The sequence below is a fragment of the Echiichthys vipera genome (genome assembly GCF_963691815.1).
Source record: "Echiichthys vipera genome assembly, chromosome: 3".
Lineage (NCBI taxonomy): Eukaryota > Metazoa > Chordata > Actinopteri > Perciformes > Trachinidae > Echiichthys > Echiichthys vipera.
Window position 1 is genome coordinate 9,349,521 of NC_139828.1, and position 18,787 is coordinate 9,368,307.

General features: G+C 39.2%; 1 protein-coding gene across 2 annotated transcripts; it reads left to right on the forward strand.

Moving 5' to 3' along the window:
• Positions 1-1,714: 1,714 nt before the first annotated feature.
• Positions 1,715-17,138, forward strand: bsg (basigin). Of its 2 annotated transcripts, XM_083940049.1 has the most exons (9): positions 1,715-1,924; positions 7,583-7,933; positions 9,698-9,866; positions 10,908-10,996; positions 11,655-11,791; positions 12,064-12,340; positions 14,808-14,832; positions 14,923-14,995; positions 16,070-17,138. In XM_083940049.1, the coding sequence occupies exons 1-8, from the start codon at positions 1,861-1,863 to the stop codon at positions 14,981-14,983; spliced, it is 1,173 nt and encodes a 390-aa protein (XP_083796175.1). In that variant the 5' UTR covers positions 1,715-1,860; the 3' UTR covers positions 14,984-14,995; positions 16,070-17,138. The 2 variants fall into 2 exon arrangements, with proteins under 2 accessions (XP_083796175.1, XP_083796174.1); XM_083940048.1 differs by lacking the exon at positions 7,583-7,933.
• Positions 17,139-18,787: the final 1,649 nt, after the last annotated feature.

Below are 18,787 nucleotides of genomic sequence, written 5' to 3' on the forward strand. Positions count from 1 at the left end.
TGCAAGCCCTGCTGGAAGTGACTTCAATACATAATATGGTTTTGAGGTCGAATAAGCCAATACATTCTGCTTCCTTTCATTGTTTAGCCTTATGGGTGTATTTCCTCCACATTGACCCTCTTCTCCTCTGGGGTTTAACTTGAAAGGCCTTTTATCTAAGGGGACTGCTATGAACAGAAAACATTGCTCTTCCTAGAAGACAAATGGATACACTTACCTGTACAACGTGAAGTAGCTGATTCATACCCACAGTTTATTGTAACATGTTTGCCCTTATAATCCTTGTATTTATATTTAGTTACTACAGAGTCAATGTCTGAAGCTACCATTTTACATTTAAAGCACAAAATATCTTGTGAAAAAGTGAAAATATTCAAATAGATTTTCAGTAGGTGGACAGCACCTTTCAGAAGCATGCACAGCACAACAAGCAGCACATCTGTATTTGCCAACTTTGTAATATACCTTCTCATATATTTACTCAGGCTTGTTGGAGTTGGGGTATATGCTTGGTGATCTTAAATTAATTCCACCCATTTTTAACAGGATTTAAGTGTGGCCATGAAGAACTTCCATGCTTTCTTTCAACTTGAAAACGGGTCTGGAATTTGTCTTCTTCCCTCTATAAGTTTCTATTTGACAATCACGCCTGCAGAAAGAATCCAAAAGTCACCGTGTTTAGTCTAATAGTGTATTTGAAGTGTCATTGTTCTGTTTGTGCCTTTGATCCATATCATTGTGATTGGTCACTGCAACACAACCCAGCATTTTGAAATGGCGTGCAAGACTTTTACTTCACTTGAGTAATTCCATTTTATGTTACTTTATACACTAGATATCATTAGAAATATTGTTCTTTTTACACCGTTATGCTTATTTGGTTACTTTAGTATCAAATTACTTTACAGATTCAGATCATTGATACAAAATATTATCAACAAATAAAATTTGATATATTGTTATAGCTTAAGATACACAGCAGTATATAAAGTAACTAAAAAAAACCACCTTTATCAGCTGCAACATGAGATATTTACATTAATCTCTCAGCAGTTATGATCCAATCATATGTTCTTCTGAAACAGGCAATTCTGCATGAGTACTTTTTGTGCTTTAAGTACATTTTGACAATTTGTACTTCTATAACAGGTGAATTAATATTTTCTAAAGCCCCTTGTAAAGAGTTGAGTGCAGATGAGAGAAATATGGAGTTGTTCTCTGCAGGGAGAGGACAGTGGTATCATACTTTAAGGTTTCCACCAAAAAAAGGGTGGTGGGGGGGGTAATGTGTGGTGTATCATAACTTCAATAACCTATTGTGCATATATGATTCAGATACGTTTTTAAGATTTACAAATGAAATCAGGGTTGCATGAAAAAAAAAACTACAGTATGTGCACCAGTTTGAATTATGTGCACAACATATTGAATTCATATTTATACATTTATGTGCAGAAATGAGAAAAACAGTGTAAACAAAACATCTGAGTGGGTTTGAATGTGCAAGATGATACTTAAGTAACATTATGAATGCAGATCGGTGTTTCTACTGTGTGGTCTTATTACTTTAACTTAAGTAAAAGCTGTAAGTACTTGCTCCACCACTGAACAGAGGAATGGGGTTATTAAATAAGGCCTTATTGTGATTCGTGTGACCACGCCCCTAAACACTACGTCATGCGTACGTGCTGACCAGGGCGTGTGCGTTCGGTGCAACTAGAGGACGACCGACTACATCGGCTTCAGTGAGTGAATCATCCAGCGCCTACATCTCGCTGGAAGTCCAGAAAAAAAGGGGATACGAAGTCTTACTTAAGACTGCTTTTATTCGACTAATTAATACATACTAAATCCTCCAACATGAAGCTACTGTGGGCGGTCAGTGCCCTGCTGTTGAGCTGTTGGCGAGCCAATGCGTCCACAGGTAAGAATTCTGTGTCAGCCATGTTGGTTGAAGATGTATAGACTTTGTACGAACAGTAAAAAAATGTTTTTCCTTTCTTTTCCTAGTTCGTTAACGTGACGGCTGTTGTGTTTTTTCGATGTTGAATATATTCCATAGCCACCATTACCATTACGATATTTAACGTTATCCAGCATTTCTAATAAACGGTCAAATATTAGCACGTTTAGCTAATTGACAGTCGCACAATCTGAGAATTTAACCGGTAATTTCGTCATAAAACAACATAACACAACGTTGAATGTGTGTATTCATGTCCGTCCTAGTTTTCCAGAAAGTGATATAACGTTAAATATTTGCTAAAATAATGTATAATCGGTCACATGAGCTCAGCTAACGCGATATTTAAAACGTACGGTGGTTCAGTGTTGCTGTTGACGGTAGGGTCCACTGAATTCGTGACGTTGCGTAACATTACAACGGGTTGCCATTAGTAATTAACGTTACCGGTCGTTTTCACTTTCACCCGAAGTGTAACGTTAATGGTATTAGCTATTTGGTCACGTTAAGTCTTTCCCCACAGCCTCAACCGGAGCCCCGTCTCATAACGTTAGAACTGACAGCTTCAGCCTCGGTGTAGTTGGGGGCTTGTTCCAACAGACGGCCGTCACTTGTCTGTGGTTCCTGTGAGGCTGTAGGCCCAATTATTCACGTGATGTTCATCATGCCTCATTAGACATTAGCATTTTGAGCCTTCTGTCTACACCAAAAAGTATTATTTCAATGTGTCACCATTTGGATAGTTTTTGGCTAAAGCTCCACATTTCACAACTGACAACAGTGTAATATTTCAGTCAATGTAGTTCTGTAAAATTAGAGTACAACTGAACAAATATTTCAATTCAATTGTATTTATAGTGCCACATCATAACAAAAGTAATCCCAGGACACTTTACAGAGTAGGCATAGACCCAACAATTCCCCCGTAGAGTACGGTGGCAACGAAAACCTTCCCTATAACAGGCAGGAACGTCGGACAGACCCAGCTCTGTGGAGGACGGACATCTGTCTTGACCGGTTGGGGAGGAAGAAAAGGAGAGAGAAAGACAAAGATAGACAAAAGACAGAGAGACTGACACACTTCCAGAGATGCAAGCAGCCAGCAAGTAACAGTAACTATAATAATATCGCTTTATCCATTTACTGTAGCTTTGTTTTTAGTCGGCAAACGTAGGGTAATGCCTTCATAGTCAAACTACATGTTTCGACAACTCCAAATTATACAGTAAACGGTCCTTCATTTCCATTTTGAGCATATATCGCCACTTGAGCTGCTCAGTCACCCAGACATTCTTACCGCTTTCTCTCATCAAAGTTACTTTCATATACTAATTAGACATGTAAATGTCTATGTACTCAAATTAAATTTCACCGTCCACAGAGCTGGGTCTGTCCGACCTTCCTGCCTGTTATAGGGAAGGTTTTCGTTGCCAATATACTCTATGGAGGAATTGTTGGGTCCATGTAAATCATAAACAAGTCATAGAGTGGTCTATACTTACTCTGTAAAGTGTCCTGAGATAACTTTTGTTATGATTTGGCACTATATATAAAATAAAATTGAATCGTATGGAATTCTACTTGCACTTCATTGATGATCGCCAAAGAAACGTAATGCTAAATCAGAATCAGAAATACTTAAATGATTTCTGATTGGCTAGGCTGGATATGTTGGAAACTGTGTCAGACTGGACCTGGTCTTATATGGCCAATGACTGCGAACAGTGTCTGATTGGTGACACAGAGATGCTAATATTTGACATCAAACAATCTCCTCGTCATATGATTATTGACTCACACCAGACACGGAGTGTACCATAACCTTATTTTCTATGACTATAACCATGACCCGTAATGAGAAAGTAAATAACTGAAAGAGTTGAATGAGCAACTTTTCTAAATATGTAGATATTATCTTATGCAAATATTCTTCCAGGAAAATCGGATTTCATCCCATTTTCTTCTTTGATAAGATACAGATATTGCTTTGCTTCCTGTTATATGCAAACATATCAGCTATTTAAAAAAAAATGTATAGGCTAACACGTAAAGGGTTGGAAACCTAGCCATTTAAATGACCTATAAGTAGCCCTAACTTGATAAAAAGTTACATTCATACACAGCTCTTTGCTTGGTTACAGCGATCATAATCAATTATCTGTTGGCAGTGGACATGTTGTGTCAGCATTGCCACAACGGCTATTATGGAAAATAACAGACACTCATCTCTGTTAGCAATACAAATGATAGTGTCTTAGTTCATTATAAAGCTACCTTACAATTCATTTCCCTGTTAATATTCACCCCAATGTAATTCTAAATATTCTGTCTTTGCTATTGAGGCATAACACTGAAACAGTGACTCACAATCATCTAAGCACATTTTGAAATATCCAAACTAACTAATCAATTTCCTCCTGTTGTTTTGCCATCCCAAGGAAACTACGTGCACTGTCATATGTTGTAAAACTATGGGCTATGAAAATCCACTGTGCTTTTTATTTGGCCTGGTTAAAACCGGAGAGAGTTGCAGAGAGTTGGTACCAGCAACCAGGCTGTTGATTTTATGTGCATGTGAGTCAAATGCATACAAGGAGCCCCCATGAAAATATTCCCTGCTTTGGTAACAACAGAGAAATTACAAGGTTACAAGGCAGACAAGTAGGGCAGGCTATTTTGTGTGAAAAGGGCAGGAAGAGTCAATTTCTGTCACATTTTAAGTACTGGATTTCTAATCCCAGTAATTCAGCAAACGGTGGCGAATATGGACTCATTTTTTGTTATTGACCACCATTTTGAGATTCCAGCTACTAAACCTGCTCTCACTGAAATTATCTGTTTTATGATGAAAGCCTGCAGTCTAAGCAGTAGCACTGACGTTGGCAGGTTGTTGGTTTTTGGGCTGTGGGAGTTGACATCCTTGTTGTAGTTTTAACAAATGTGTGGTTCACCACAGCTTATTGATTACATAAGACAGAGTGGGCTACTTGATTAGTGCACTCCACATAGACAGAAAGACCTGAAAGATCAGGTTCCTTATCGTATTGTACTTGCTCTTCCTGTTCAGCGTGGGCTTTTCAATATACCTTGTTGCACAAGAATTGAAAGTGGCCTGAGGATAACGCGTTTGTGCATCCCCTTTGTCTTTTCAAAAGGCTAAGTAAATTCCTACTAGAGTTGTTAATTTTCAACCAGCTGGTTCAGTAAAAAATGGGACTCTCTATGAAGATTAAGCACGTATCCCTTTAGTTAGGGTTTGTTTGCTTCTCTCAAAATTTTTTGTGCTTAACAAATCTTATGTTATTTCTGAATTACATTCAATATTTAGGAAATAGTTTTCCTGTATGGTAAAATTATATTTCCAGGCTTTCTTTTCTACATTGTTCAGGCATTAAGCTTTTCGACCATATGCAAGTATCGACCCAACATATGGAGATGATTCTCATGTTAAAGAGCGCGGGGCTAAAGGCAGTAAATTTCTCCTTTCATGTGGTTTGCATTTATTCACAGTGAGGGCTAGGGTATAGACTATATTTAATTTTGAACTTTCATTCAGCATGCGCTCCAAAGGTGACCTCTGTGTAAGCCACTAAGCTAGAAAGGTTACATGATATGATAAGTGTAGAGACTGAGGCTCACAAGCCTGCCTATTGTGTTTTTTTTGTTTTGTCTTTAATGTCTCTTTGGGAAGGGTTCTGAAATTTTAACTTCACCAGCACAAAATTAAGTATATATTCAAGAGAATGTAGACAAAGTGTGCATGTATATAAAAAAAAAAAAAACAACTACTGTCTGATATTTCTTACTGGTGCCGGGTACACAGCCCTGGTTCTCTTCTGCCTCGTGTTAGTGTTGGAGTTTTATGGAGAGGAGTGGAACAAGCTTGCCGTGTTTTGGCCTGTAGTGTGAGAATGTTATTATTCCCTGGACCCACCTTAATGTATATCCCCCTCTGGCCCACCACTGAGGGTCAGGGGCCAAACAAGTATCCCCTCCTGTTATGAATGTGGAGAGCTGCGATATTTGGAAGGGAGCTAATATCCAAAGAAGTCAATCCATTAAGGAGTGATTTAGTATGACGCAGCATCACAGATGGTCTGTGGTTTCTGAGCAAGTGTAGCCATGAGTTTGTCAATTGCACAATGGCTTAACAAATGTGTTTTAATGTTATTCTCATGTGAATGCATTAGTGTACATGAGGGTCAACACAGTCAACCCCCAGTGAGTGGAAAATGCAAACACTTTCAGCCAACATTTGCTGCTCTGTGGGGATGGACTGTGTTGACTTCTATGTACATTGATGCCGTGTGCCTGCATAATGTTCTGGGCTTATGTGTTAGCCTAGTTTAGCACCCTAACCACTGTTGGGAGACACAAGCCATAGCAGAGAAAAGGCACCAGCCCAAAATGCTTGCATGTCTTAAGGCTTTCATGTGTGTTTGTTTGTTTTTTATTTTAATTTTAGATGTGAAATGTTGTCCATTTTTGTTTTTTATTTTTATTTCAGATGTGAAATGTTGTTCATATCAACCTCATTTGCTTTTCTCTTCATATTCTGTTTCATTCATTGCATATTGTTTTGATTTCATGTGCATGCTATTGGATGCTTTTAATGTTTTGGTTTCTTTTTTATTATTATTCTTTTGCCTTTAGGGATGTCTTGATCAAGCATTTTTGCCCTGAGGCCAAGCATTATTATTGAGTAATTGCTAAGAACGGAACAATCCCCCATATAGAGGACCTTTTGTAAATTTAAATTGACATAAAAGTCCATTGACAACAGCAGACATCATCATAAATCTACTTGTCCAAAAGAAAATTTGACTTGCCCTAATACAAATTGTTAAATTTGTTATCAAATGACTAGAAAAGTTGTCTACTCTCTTTGATATAAATTGGGAATATAGTAGCCTGCAGTCTAAGCAGTAGCACTGACAACGACAGGTTGTTGTTTTTTGGGGTGTGGGAGTTGACATCCTTGTTGTAGTTTTAACAAATGTGTCATGTCATCACCACAGCTTATTGATTAGATAAGACAAAGTGGGCTACTTGATTAGTGCACTCCACATAGACAGAAAGACTTGGAAATTGGGAATATAGTAGAAACAGCTCCAGCTGTAATGCAATACAAATCAACTGCAAAACAAATCTCAGCCACTAAAATGATAACATTGAGTAAATGCCCTTCAAAGACTATTTGAACAAAAAAAATAAACATTATACCCTTCACCCTTTTGTTTTTAAGATAATAAATCAGAAACCAGGTGTGTGGCTTGATGCTGGGCTCTCAGATCAGCTCGGTTCATGCCTCGTTGCCTCTTTATGTTGCACTTTCTTCTTGATTGGTCAGAGTACCAGGAATGATCAAAACATTTCCCAAAATAATTTGGTGAAAAGGCTGCTCTGAACTATTTTCTATGTGCTTACTTTCATGTTCTCATTTCATTTGTGTTTTATTAACTTTTTTCTTTTTCTTTCTTTTTCCTTTTTTCTTGTCTTCCTTCCATCACGGCATTTTATCACCAATCCATGAAATCACCTGGCTTGCTTTAAAAACCCACCATATTCAAAAATGTCTTGAAATCTCTGTTTGCTGGGCTGACTGTAAACGGTGCTCAGCTGGCTTTATTAAGTCTCCCCTGTCTCGGATGAAGCTAATCAGTGACAGCACAGTGCTGCATTGTGAGGTAATAGGGAACCCCATCCCTGAGGTGCAGTGGTGGTTTGTAGAGGGTGAAGAGCCCAACGAGACCTTCACCCAGCTCTTTGACGGTGCACGGGATGATCGTGTGCAAATAAATGCCACATATATAGCACATGCCACTAGCACCATTCACCTCACTAGCCTCACCCTCAACGACTCAGGCACGTACGAGTGCCGTGCTTCCAACGACCCCGACCGCAATGAACTGAAGAAGACGCCCAAAATCAAGTGGATCCGCTCGCAGGCAAACGTTATTGTGATCGAAAGTGAGTGGCAGAGGAAGCATGAGGGAGAGTCCAGTCAAAGTATCTTGGCTGTATTCTCCTCATTAGTGAAGTCCTGGACACTCAACTCCCATGCTTCCCGGTCCAATACCCTCTCCGTCCTGCTTCACCCAGTAAACAATCTCCTTCTCCTCTCCTCAAAAGCTCCAAAGTTGTCCTGTAGATGAATCCAAACCTGGTCATAAAGCGTGGCTGGGCTCCCTTACCCCGTATTACCTGACACATGTCATGTCCTCAATCTGATGCCTTTTTTCCCCTTGTTTCAAGGCTTAGGTGCCATTATGATATTTTCTTGCATATAATACTGGTCATAAGGTTGGAAATTTCCAAATGGCTCCTGCGGGAGAGTGATTGCAGATGAACAAAATGTGAATATATAAAAAAAAAAAAACAAGAAAAACAAAAAAAGGGGTGTCAGATTTCTTGACTAGTACGGCTTCTTGGTAGATTTTTTTCTAGCATTTTCCTTAATTGATACTAACATTGGCAATGCCCCCTTTGTTTATGCTTGTAGACCATTCCTGTGGCTAATAGCCTGCTGAACTGTAGGCACAGAAGATGGCAACTAATTATTAAAAATAGATTCTCAGCCATGGGGTATCTTCTGCCTTGTGGTCCAGTATTATTAATTTTTTGTCACTTTAATGAATTGGTCCATTTCTTCACCGAGTTGAAGCAAAAATACTTAATTATTACATTTATTATGTGGTTGGCAGCGACACTGCCAATAATATTTAATGTCCCTCTTGTTGCTTCTTCTGCATGTATTTAAGTATCTTTTCCCCGTGACCTTGTGGTAGACTACTATGTACTAGACTTCCAGTACATCTCCTATTCTCCCCTCCATTCTACTGTTGGTGAGACAGATCTTCCCATTTTGGGGAGCTCTTTGCACCTTTCTGTGCATTTTTTCAGAACTTGTACTTGTGTCACATTGTTTTCTTGGCTTAATTTGTTATAATGGTTATGTTTAGGCTTTCAAACGTGGTAAGTTTGGATAATGCAAAGTACTTAGTTGGTCATTCTTCTTTTGCTTTCGCCTTGACCACTTAACACTTTACAGTTGTCCTCTTAAAATGGTGAGAGTAAGAAGAATACACTTATTTTTTTGCTTGTCAGTGAGTGTGAGCATAGGGCATAGGGATGTCATGAACAGTGTACAATATGCCATTTTGTAACATCAAATAGTTAATTTCTGTTAAGGCAACTGTTGAGCCAAGTAAATTAAACCATATTTTACAAAATGGTGCACCCAGTTGTGACGATACATTTCAAGGCAATATCTTCAGGTCAGTAATGGTATGACCATAATAGAAGTATGAAGGTATTAAGTCATTCTACTCTACAAAGGCAAAGGTTTTTTTTAGGTCAGTTTTATATTTACTGCACATTTAAAATGCTATCTTCATGGGAATTACACATTTTTATAGCATGTTTGTGTGTCTGTGTATATAAATATGATATATAAATATTATAAATATATATTATATATTTTAATATATAAATAAAACATAACAGAACAGATGTCAGTTATAGACCTTTTCAAAGATGTAAACAAACATTCTTAATGTGCCCTAGTTTATTTCCTGTTGCAGTGAATGTGAATAACATAAACTGACGCTGTTGCCTAGCAATGGAGTTCTGTTGAAAAGGTCTATAAACCTGCAAAAATGTTGTTTGATGCCAATAAGCTGAAATTTTAAAACGATGGTAAATAATGTATTTTCCTTCTCTGTTTATCTTAAGCCCCAAACATCATTACTGAACCTTCTGAGGTCAGCAACCAAACCTCTGCAATCCTCAGTTGCAACTTGACAGAGTCCAGCCTTCCCATCAAGGGCTCCCACTGGCTGCACAATGGCAAACTCATTGAACGTTCCTCAACTGTTGATACCTCTCCACACACAACCCTCCAGTAAGTAGCAACATCCACGCATGTGTGCCATATGGGCAAATCTGCTCTGGCAAAATAAATGCGCTCATCCTCTAACAGTAATATAAATGTCCCTTGTCTTGAATCTGGTTGTGTTTATATGCTGTTTCACACTTGCTTGTAAAGCAGAATAAAATATATTTTTTCCCATAGAGGGCTGTTATTATTTTGGTCAGCCATGCAATTCCCTGATGAGCAGTACTGAATGAATTTGTATTTATTTGTTTATTTTTAAAAATAGGACAGAACATATTTATGCACATTTATATGTAAATATGTGTGGGATCGTAGGCAGGTGGCTAGTTTGCATCCCTTGTCCCACCGGCAGGTAGAAAGAGAATGAATAACCATACAGAAAAATGGCATGCCCAGCTGACTTAAATACTTTGTCCGATGGATGATTTGGAAGACATTTAGCCATTTCTCAGCTTAAAGTGATGTTAGCCTTGTATGTCATGCTCTACTCTGATTCTTATGCTTGTGCTGTCCTATTGTGGCTGTTATTACAGTCAATATCCATCTTTGACCTCTAATGTTCTCTCCCTCACGCTTTGCCTTTTGCATGTTTGTCCTCCCTCCCCCATTCACTATTCTCGCTTCTTCCCTGCCTGCCTCCATTAGCAGCAAAGCTAGCGGCGCCATTCAGGCATTCGCTGTTCTTGATTAGCAGAGAGATGGACCGTGCAGTCGTGCAGCTTTGCTGGTAGTCTTGGCAGCAGGGATAAGCGCCCCTAGCAGTGTGCTCACTTGCCCTGACCTTAATTCCCCATTAGAGAGAGCAGGCAGAACTGTACGGCACAGCAGCACCAAACAAAAGTGGGATTGTGATCACCAGGGGACATTTGAAATATTTGTTGCATGGACAAGCAGCTTTATTTTAACCCCTGGCTTTTGAGCACATACATGGTTCTACTGTGAATTATCAACTCAACTAAGTGGAAAACTACTCACTGTCATGTATGTGGCTTCAATAGAATTGGTTAGGCGTCACTTTCATTCTCTTTATTCTTTTGCTTTTTATAGTTTGGACAAGATCACCCATAGTTCTGGTGGGAAGTATGAGTGTGTGTTCCAGACTGATCCAGAGGTGAAGCAGACAATTGAAGTCAAAAGTAAGTTAATTAATGAATATCACAGATCAAAGTTGCATTCATTGGTCATTTCATGTCCATCTTTACTTTGGGGTTTAAACTAGCATGGTTTATGCTTTATAGTTACAGATTAGGTCGCCTTCATATAAAGTGTATGCTTAAGCTTCTGTTTCAAAGGCAGTAATTTTCCAGGAAGCACCATGAAATGTTCTGTGTTATTAGTAAAAGTAAGTATGGCGTTCAAGTTCATGCTGGTTGTCCTGGTAGTCCATGATGTGGCCCATTTGTTCTCAACATCAAGTATATATATAGTGCCCTATGTATTTACCGTGATGATGTGTCCTTTATTGTATGCTTGTATACCATGGTGAAAAATTGAAGGAAACTCCTTTTTCTCTTTGCGTCTAATGTGCAATTCACCATTAAGGAAAATGATTTTGTGCTAAACACAGCCATCACAACAATCACAAGGGTGACAGTTTAATAAAAAATTTAAATTATCATCATCATATGAATGTTTAACGAAGGGCGCTCTGGAAACATTGTAATCGTTTCTGGGTTTTGAATTTTTATGTAATGGTGCCTTTTACTCCAGCATAAATAATTAAAGGGAGATCATTTATACAATTCACAAACTTTTGTATTCTAACTTGAATATGTGTTCCTCTTCTTACCGTAGCACTTCCCCATGTTGCTGCATACAAGCACTCTGAGCATGGCAATGAGAAGGACAAAGGGGTGATGGTCTGTGTGAGCCATGGCTATCCACTGCCCACTGACTGGACGTGGTTCAAAGAAGAAGATGGCGCCCAAACGGTATGTGTGATAAAACGCCTTCTCATTCATTATTCATTCTCAAGCTTGTTATTTTGATTATCTTATAATTATTCATGATGTTTTTCATAAACAGTCCTAAACCAGAGGAAATGAAACAAAACATTTGTCACCTTTAAATATTGTGATAATTTATATGTTACAAATTATGTTTATCCCTTTCCTCAATTGTAAAATAAAATGAAATAATGTAGGAGGGTCACACCTGTCTGGCTTTTTGCATTTCTAACATGTTGCTTAATAATAACCCTCAGCCAATCATCAACGGCACCAGCGACAAATATGAAATCAAGAGCACCCCTAACAAGACCAGTCTGATCATTGATGACCTGAGCATTGAAAACGACATTGGAGACTACATCTGCTCTGGAACCAATGAACTTGGCACAACCACTGACAAGATCCACCTGCGTGTCCGCAGTCGCCTGGCTGCTCTCTGGCCCTTCCTTGGCATTGTGGCAGAGGTCATCATCCTGGTGACCATCATCTTCATCTATGAGAAGAGGAGAAAGCCTGATGAGATCACAGACGGTACGTGCTTCATGTTGCCTCCACCACTACATTTTACATCAACTCTTAGGTTGTGTTGTCAGACCGACATTAGCAGTGCTTGATAAAACACAGCCTTTTCGTTTATTCCAGTGAGACCACTGTGTTGACACATGTTGAAAGCTTTCAGGCAAAAGTAAATGAGGAGAATAAGGGAGTCACTGGCAAATACGTTGGTTATCCGACATGGTACTACATTTGTACTCATAGTTACCAAAGTGCTATGGCGAAAGTCTCCATCTGGAAGTACATTTACATTTTGATTGTAGGTAAGGCCATTTCCATAACATGCACTTAACGTTTCTATCCTCTGTCATAATGTGTGGCTAAAAGAATGTTAAGAAGCCTCCATTCAACTTCGAACAGGACAAAAATGCATCACACTGTAGGCTTCGTTTACTGAACTGTAAGTTGAGAAGGTTTAGTGCCCTCCAGTGGCAAGTTGGAGACTATTAAGTCAAAGCATTGCTCCTAAAGGAGTACTTCACCCTCAAATTTACCATTTATATTAATTACTCACAGTGTTGCTTTAATTCATGAAGGAAATGTTTTTGTTCCATGCTTCCATAGTGAACGGAGAATCCAAAAAACAGGAAAGTCTTTAGGGGTCCATGTTTAAAAGCAAAACTATATCAAAACATCTTTCAATAAACTCTCACACAACTGGTGTAGTATAATCCAAGTCTCGTTTATCCAGTCATATGCTCAGTATTTACCAAATACATGCAGTGTTACTAAATCCTTACTATTTACACTACATCCCCCACTCGTCTGCTACTGTCTGAGAAGCTTGCACAGGTGTACTCGTCTGTGGGAGTTCAAACAAGTAGTGTGCTTGAGGCGCGGCCAGTGGGACAGTGGTTAGAGCAGTCGCCCCATGTAAAGAGGCTGAAGGTCCCCGAGGCAATGGCCTCAGGTTCGTCTTCACCTGCGGCCCTTTGCTGCATGTCTCTCTCACCACATTTCCTGTCAGTCTTATCTAATAAAGGCTTGGAAACTGCCAAAAAAAAACAAAAAAACAAGTAGTGTGCCTGCACAATCTACCGAGTATAAATAGCACGTATGTGTTTCGAAAATACTGAGCATGCGACTGAATAAACGAGAGTTCACGAGTTTGTAAATGGATGTTTTGATATAGTTGTTAAACAGGCGCTCTTATTAGTGCAATGCATCAAGACTTTCTCTGTTTTTGGATTCTCTGTTCACTGTGAAGTCAAAGTGGGCGACACTCTGTCAGTAATTGATATAGAAATGGTCATTTTTAGGATGGAGTTTTCTCTAAGGTGGGGGTGTATAGACTGTAGTTGCATGCGTTCAATATGAACTCCTATTTGTTCCTTTGGTTTTGTTATTTACGTTTTTTAAAGTAAGGATCAGGAGCTGGCTTCCGCCTTTTTGTTTAAACAATCTGTGATAGCAATTATTATTTTATTATTTACATTTTTACTTCTCTGTTCGCTGCTGATTTTGCATTTTGGTAAGTGGACAAAACTGCATGTCAGACTGAAGTGGTTGAGCTGAGGTGACCGCGTGGAAAAAGCTATGCGAGTCTGAATGAACTGCTTTCATAGTCACCACTTCTAAGAGGAATGTGCTCAAAGATTTGGTCACTCTTTCACTGGCCCTGCAGCCGGAGCAAGATTAACAATATTGTCTTTTAACTTTCTATTGGTCTTTTTTTTTCATTTTATTTTTTAAAATCATTTGTTTGAGCCAATGAAAGAGTCAAATGCGACACGTAAGCTAGTGTAGTGGTTTGACATGAACTTGAACAGGTTGAAAAGTGAGAGGTTTCAGCATTCTGTCTGCATGCCTTCTGCATCTTGTACTTTTATGCATGATGAATGATAGGCAACCCTCTTCTCAAGGTCAGTACATCATTTACATCGTCCCATTGACCATTTGGCCACACACATAGCCTTACTTTGAATATGTGCTCTTGCTCTGGTGTGAATGAAAACTGCCACTTTACATGTCAGGTTGTATTTTAGCTCTGCCAGTTTAAAAATGTTTAGCACAGCTACTGCAGTGTTCCTGTGGTGTCCTTTGCTTGTATTGCATGAGCCTCTGTGATGCTAAGGGGTGACTCTGGACAGTGTGCAGAAATGCTGATGAATGTTCAAATCTTATGCCAGATGTACTATAGAGTAATTCAGTAGTATCTTACTTAACATTCAGTGATGTTTCTTATTGCTAGATAAATCTTTTCTGAGGATATAGTTGTATCATTCATTGTCAGAAACAGGTGGGCATGCTTCAGTTCATGTGTAGTTGGATTTGATCATAACTTCATTGGCATCATGTTGCGGAGGATATTCTAACATTTGCTTCCATCATCACTGTGGGGGAGGGGGTGGCATGTGTTGCTCAGACCAGAAATAGACATGTAAACTATTGTCAACTGACTCTTGTTTTTGTTTGTCCTCCTCCATTGATTGCTGCTGTCCAGATGACGACTCAGGATCTGCTCCTCTGTAAGTGCACTTATCAGCTCAGTGTTAAGTTTATCACTAAAGAGTTTTTTATTTACAGGACTCATGTTTGCTTTATAATGTGTTTTCCAGGAAGAGCAATTCTACTACAAATCACAAAGACAAGAATGTGAGGCAAAGGAATTCCAATTAGAAGCTGAAAGAGGTGCGTGAAACTATTAAGTGCTTCTTGAAATTTAATTTACAGCTAACGGCTATTCTACATCTAAACAGTTATTATTCTACATCATTACAAACCATGTGAGAACGTTCACTCTGATTATTGGTCAGATGTGTAATGTGTAACAAGGTCCCGACAGTTGGTCTATGGCTGGGTATTTCTTCCAACCACACAATACGATGCATATCGCAATATACATTGGTTTTGAATAATGACCATATATTTTAACAGCTGTTTGTTGTTGTTCTGTACAATGCTGACCACACAACTTAAAACTCAGGCCTACAGAGCTTTTAAAATGTTTCTAATCTAAGCTTAAAGGTGCACTGCACCACAGATGGTGGTTCTTTTTTTAGAGCTACGGTATCAATACTGTACCATCTGAATCCATAAGCTTATCAGCGAGTAGTATGTCGAGATATATTGCTGTAGCGATATTTTGAGCCCAGTCCTGCTACAGTCAAGCTAGCCGTCTCTTGCATCTCCATCCAAACGAGCTAATTTCAATAAAAATTTCCAGACAGTGCTTTACAAACAACATTACTATGTCTGATCCGCGCTACTTGTCCACGCTTCGTTCTGCTTTGCTAGTGTCTCATCTCCAACTTTAGCGGCGGCTGGTTTGACCCCAGAGCTGCGTGACGGCTAACTTGACTGTAGTCAGTTACTGTGGGAGAAACACTGCTATGCAACTAGTGTCTAACTAGTTTCTGTTATTACTACTACACAGGACGCTACAGCTTGCATGCTCAGTCGCGTTGCAAATCACAAAGGAGGCCTGACCTATGGGAGCCTTTCAACTCAAACTTGCATAGTACACCTGCTAGTTAGATCAGATCACATTCTTACCCTAAATGAACAGTACTGAAGCATATCAGATGGGTAAATGCTCCAAGATTAGATTCAACCCAACTGAACAAGGCAGGTGTAAAAACACCCTTACTGCGAGGCTACATCTCTACTAATAAACACTATATAGAAGATAAACCACATTAAGAATTTGAATATACGACAAATGTATGAAACTAATCTAATCCATTTAACTTTTTTCTGTCCTAGACGGACATCCAGATGGCAGTCCTGGATTCATCTGTTGTGTGGCACATTATACTGTGCACCCTGCAATTTGAAGTACCTTTTTTGTGCTTGGGTGTTAATGTTTTAAGAAGCAGTTTAAACAAACTGACCTATTTCCTCTCATTTTAATTTTCTTCTATATTCTTCTCCACATTGTGCAGCTACAGAACATAGTGTGAAGTAACTTCTGCTTGAGACTGCGGGGCAAATATTGCATGAATATAGCAAAGTGTGTGTTCATTGTAAAATCATTAGACAGTTAGACATGCGAGGAATGCCTCGGTTGTGGTTATTTTCTGTTGATGCTGACGCTCCGCCGCCGACCCCACAGTCGTTGGTCTTTTGCTTTTCTGTTCTCCAGTCAGGAATGGTTACCTGTAAAGCAGAACACGTTTTGTTTGGAGGATGTGAAACGTTTTTGATGATGCTACATCACTGCCATTCTTATAGCAGCTACTGGAGTGTGACCTGTCCCCCGACTGCACTGCAAACCTCCCTTTGCAGAGTTTTATACTTTGCCTTAACAAGCACCATTTCTCTTGTGTGTGTGAATGTGACACTTCAAATGAAATACAGAAATAATTAGGATTTGTCACATTTGTCCTTTTAAATCAAGCTTTTATTTTATTTTTTCTAATTTACACATTTTAAATCAACGTTTTAGTCGCCACTGTTTTTGCTTGACAATGAAACATCCAGAGTAAAACTATATTAATGACCAAGTGCAAGAGATGTTGAACGCAACGCACTAATACACATGTTTCAGTTTAGAACAGGAGATTAACATTTAATATGATTTTTCTTTCTTTCTGAGATAAAAAAAACAAACATTTGTGTGCAACTGTTGGACCATTGTCTCCCTTTACTGTGTAGATGATTCAGAAGCCATATGTTCCATTTAACCCGATTAGTGTTGTGATTGGATGTTACCATTTCAGAGTTACACAGATAAAGACTTAACCAGAATTGTGTAAACTATTGTACCATCCAAGTACATGGAACACCACCTGTTGTACAACTTACACAAACTGAATAAAGGTATTCAATTTTACACGTTTGTTTGTTTGTTTCCTTACTCATACTCAAATCAAAGGGTGACTTAGAATAGCAGGTCAAGAAGCACTGTGTGCAAGGGGGCCCAAGTGACTGCACAAATAATCATTGTTTATAGGATTAACTGTCCTTCAAACCAATGCTGTCAGTGTTTCAAGGAACTGAAACAAAATAATACTACAGGTCAAACGTGTTTTTGGAAGAAATCTAAAGCATGTCATCAAGCCTGACACCCAAGTGCCTTTAACCTTTAGTCTGTAGCTGACAGAGTTTAAGAATGTGTTTGGTGTTTCTCAACCCATATGTTAATGAATAATGTGCAACGCTAAGGATTTTAAGAACTTCTCTCAGTATGTGCATATTGAGCTAAAATGTGCTCAAATCCATTTCTTTAAATGTTCTACCAAAATGGCCCCGACCCATGCTTTCTGGTTGACTTTACCTTTCATAAATTCCTTTGAGGCCAAGACACAAACTCTGTAAAAGTTAATAGAAAGCATTCAATTCAATTTCATCTATAGTGCCAATCATAACAAAAGTTATCTCAAGACTCCTTTAATTCAGAGTAGGTAAAGACCACACTCTGACTTCTATGTTTATGATTTACAGAGACCCAACAATTCCCTCATGAGCAGCAACAAGCATGGTGTGTGACCCCCTCTTTTAATCAATAGAATTGCTGATCTGCCCGCTTATCTTGTGTGTTTTGGTTTATTGATTGCCCCATTGGACTCTGTTTAGCTGCTGCAAAAATACTAAATTTATAAAAAATAAAAACTACTTACCATCTTGCCATGGCTGCTGAATCAGCTGCTGCGGAAAATCGGCACACATTGGCACGAGAGTGAATGCATCTGTCAGGGAGCTGAGATGCAGTTAGGGTCCAGATGTGGTGTCACAACAGCATCCGGCTGCACAGCGTTTTAGCAGTGGCCCTGAGTCCCTGATGGAAAGGAAAGAGCCGTATGGTTGCTCAGAAAGCAAAAGCATGCAATTTTCCTATTTCTCCAGGAGGTGGAGCCATTTGACCAAGAATGGGGGACCCCCGACCATTTGGCAGTCTATCAACATAAAGCAACAGGCGGACGCTGTTGAAGCAGCCTCATAGTGAGGAAAGCTGAGATTTAGTATTACAATTATGGATCAGTGGATTATTATGGATTATGAAGCAGTACAGGTGATTGGCTGATGGTCTACCCGAGGCCCTTTGTAGATGACACAAGAACCTGGAACCTGGTGGTTTCTTGTGACCTTCATGTGTCACCTTTGTCCTGCTCATCCTTACTCAGATCAGGTGAGTTTATTTATCTATGCTATTTAATCATGTGATGTGTGTGTTTGTGTATTAGATAATCTGGTTTCTTTACTTTGTTCACATTTTTCAATATAATCTAAATGTAGGTGGCTACAGCCCGAGGGTAATGCTGTCATCTCTCTCTCTCTCTGTCACACACACACACACACACACACACACACACACACATACGCACTGTAACAACAGCCAGGTTGCAGCCATAGCAACGCCACCGGCTCACTGTTATCCTAAAGTGGTGTGTGTGTGGAAAACAGAGGGATGCTGCTGCTTTGAACTCCACACTCCTTCCTCCGTCGCCGCCCAGTCTCGCCAGGTTCAAGGTACGGGGAGTG

Bases quoted from the DNA above. Each gene is read 5' to 3' on its own strand.
- bsg (XM_083940049.1), top strand. From the start codon at position 1,861: ATGAAGCTACTGTGGGCGGTCAGTGCCCTGCTGTTGAGCTGTTGGCGA. The intron at 1,925-7,582 runs GTAAGAATTCTG...AACGGTGCTCAG, and splicing joins GCGAGCCAATGCGTCCACAG to CTGGCTTTATTAAGTCTCCC. The intron at 7,934-9,697 runs GTGAGTGGCAGA...GTTTATCTTAAG, and splicing joins AAACGTTATTGTGATCGAAA to CCCCAAACATCATTACTGAA.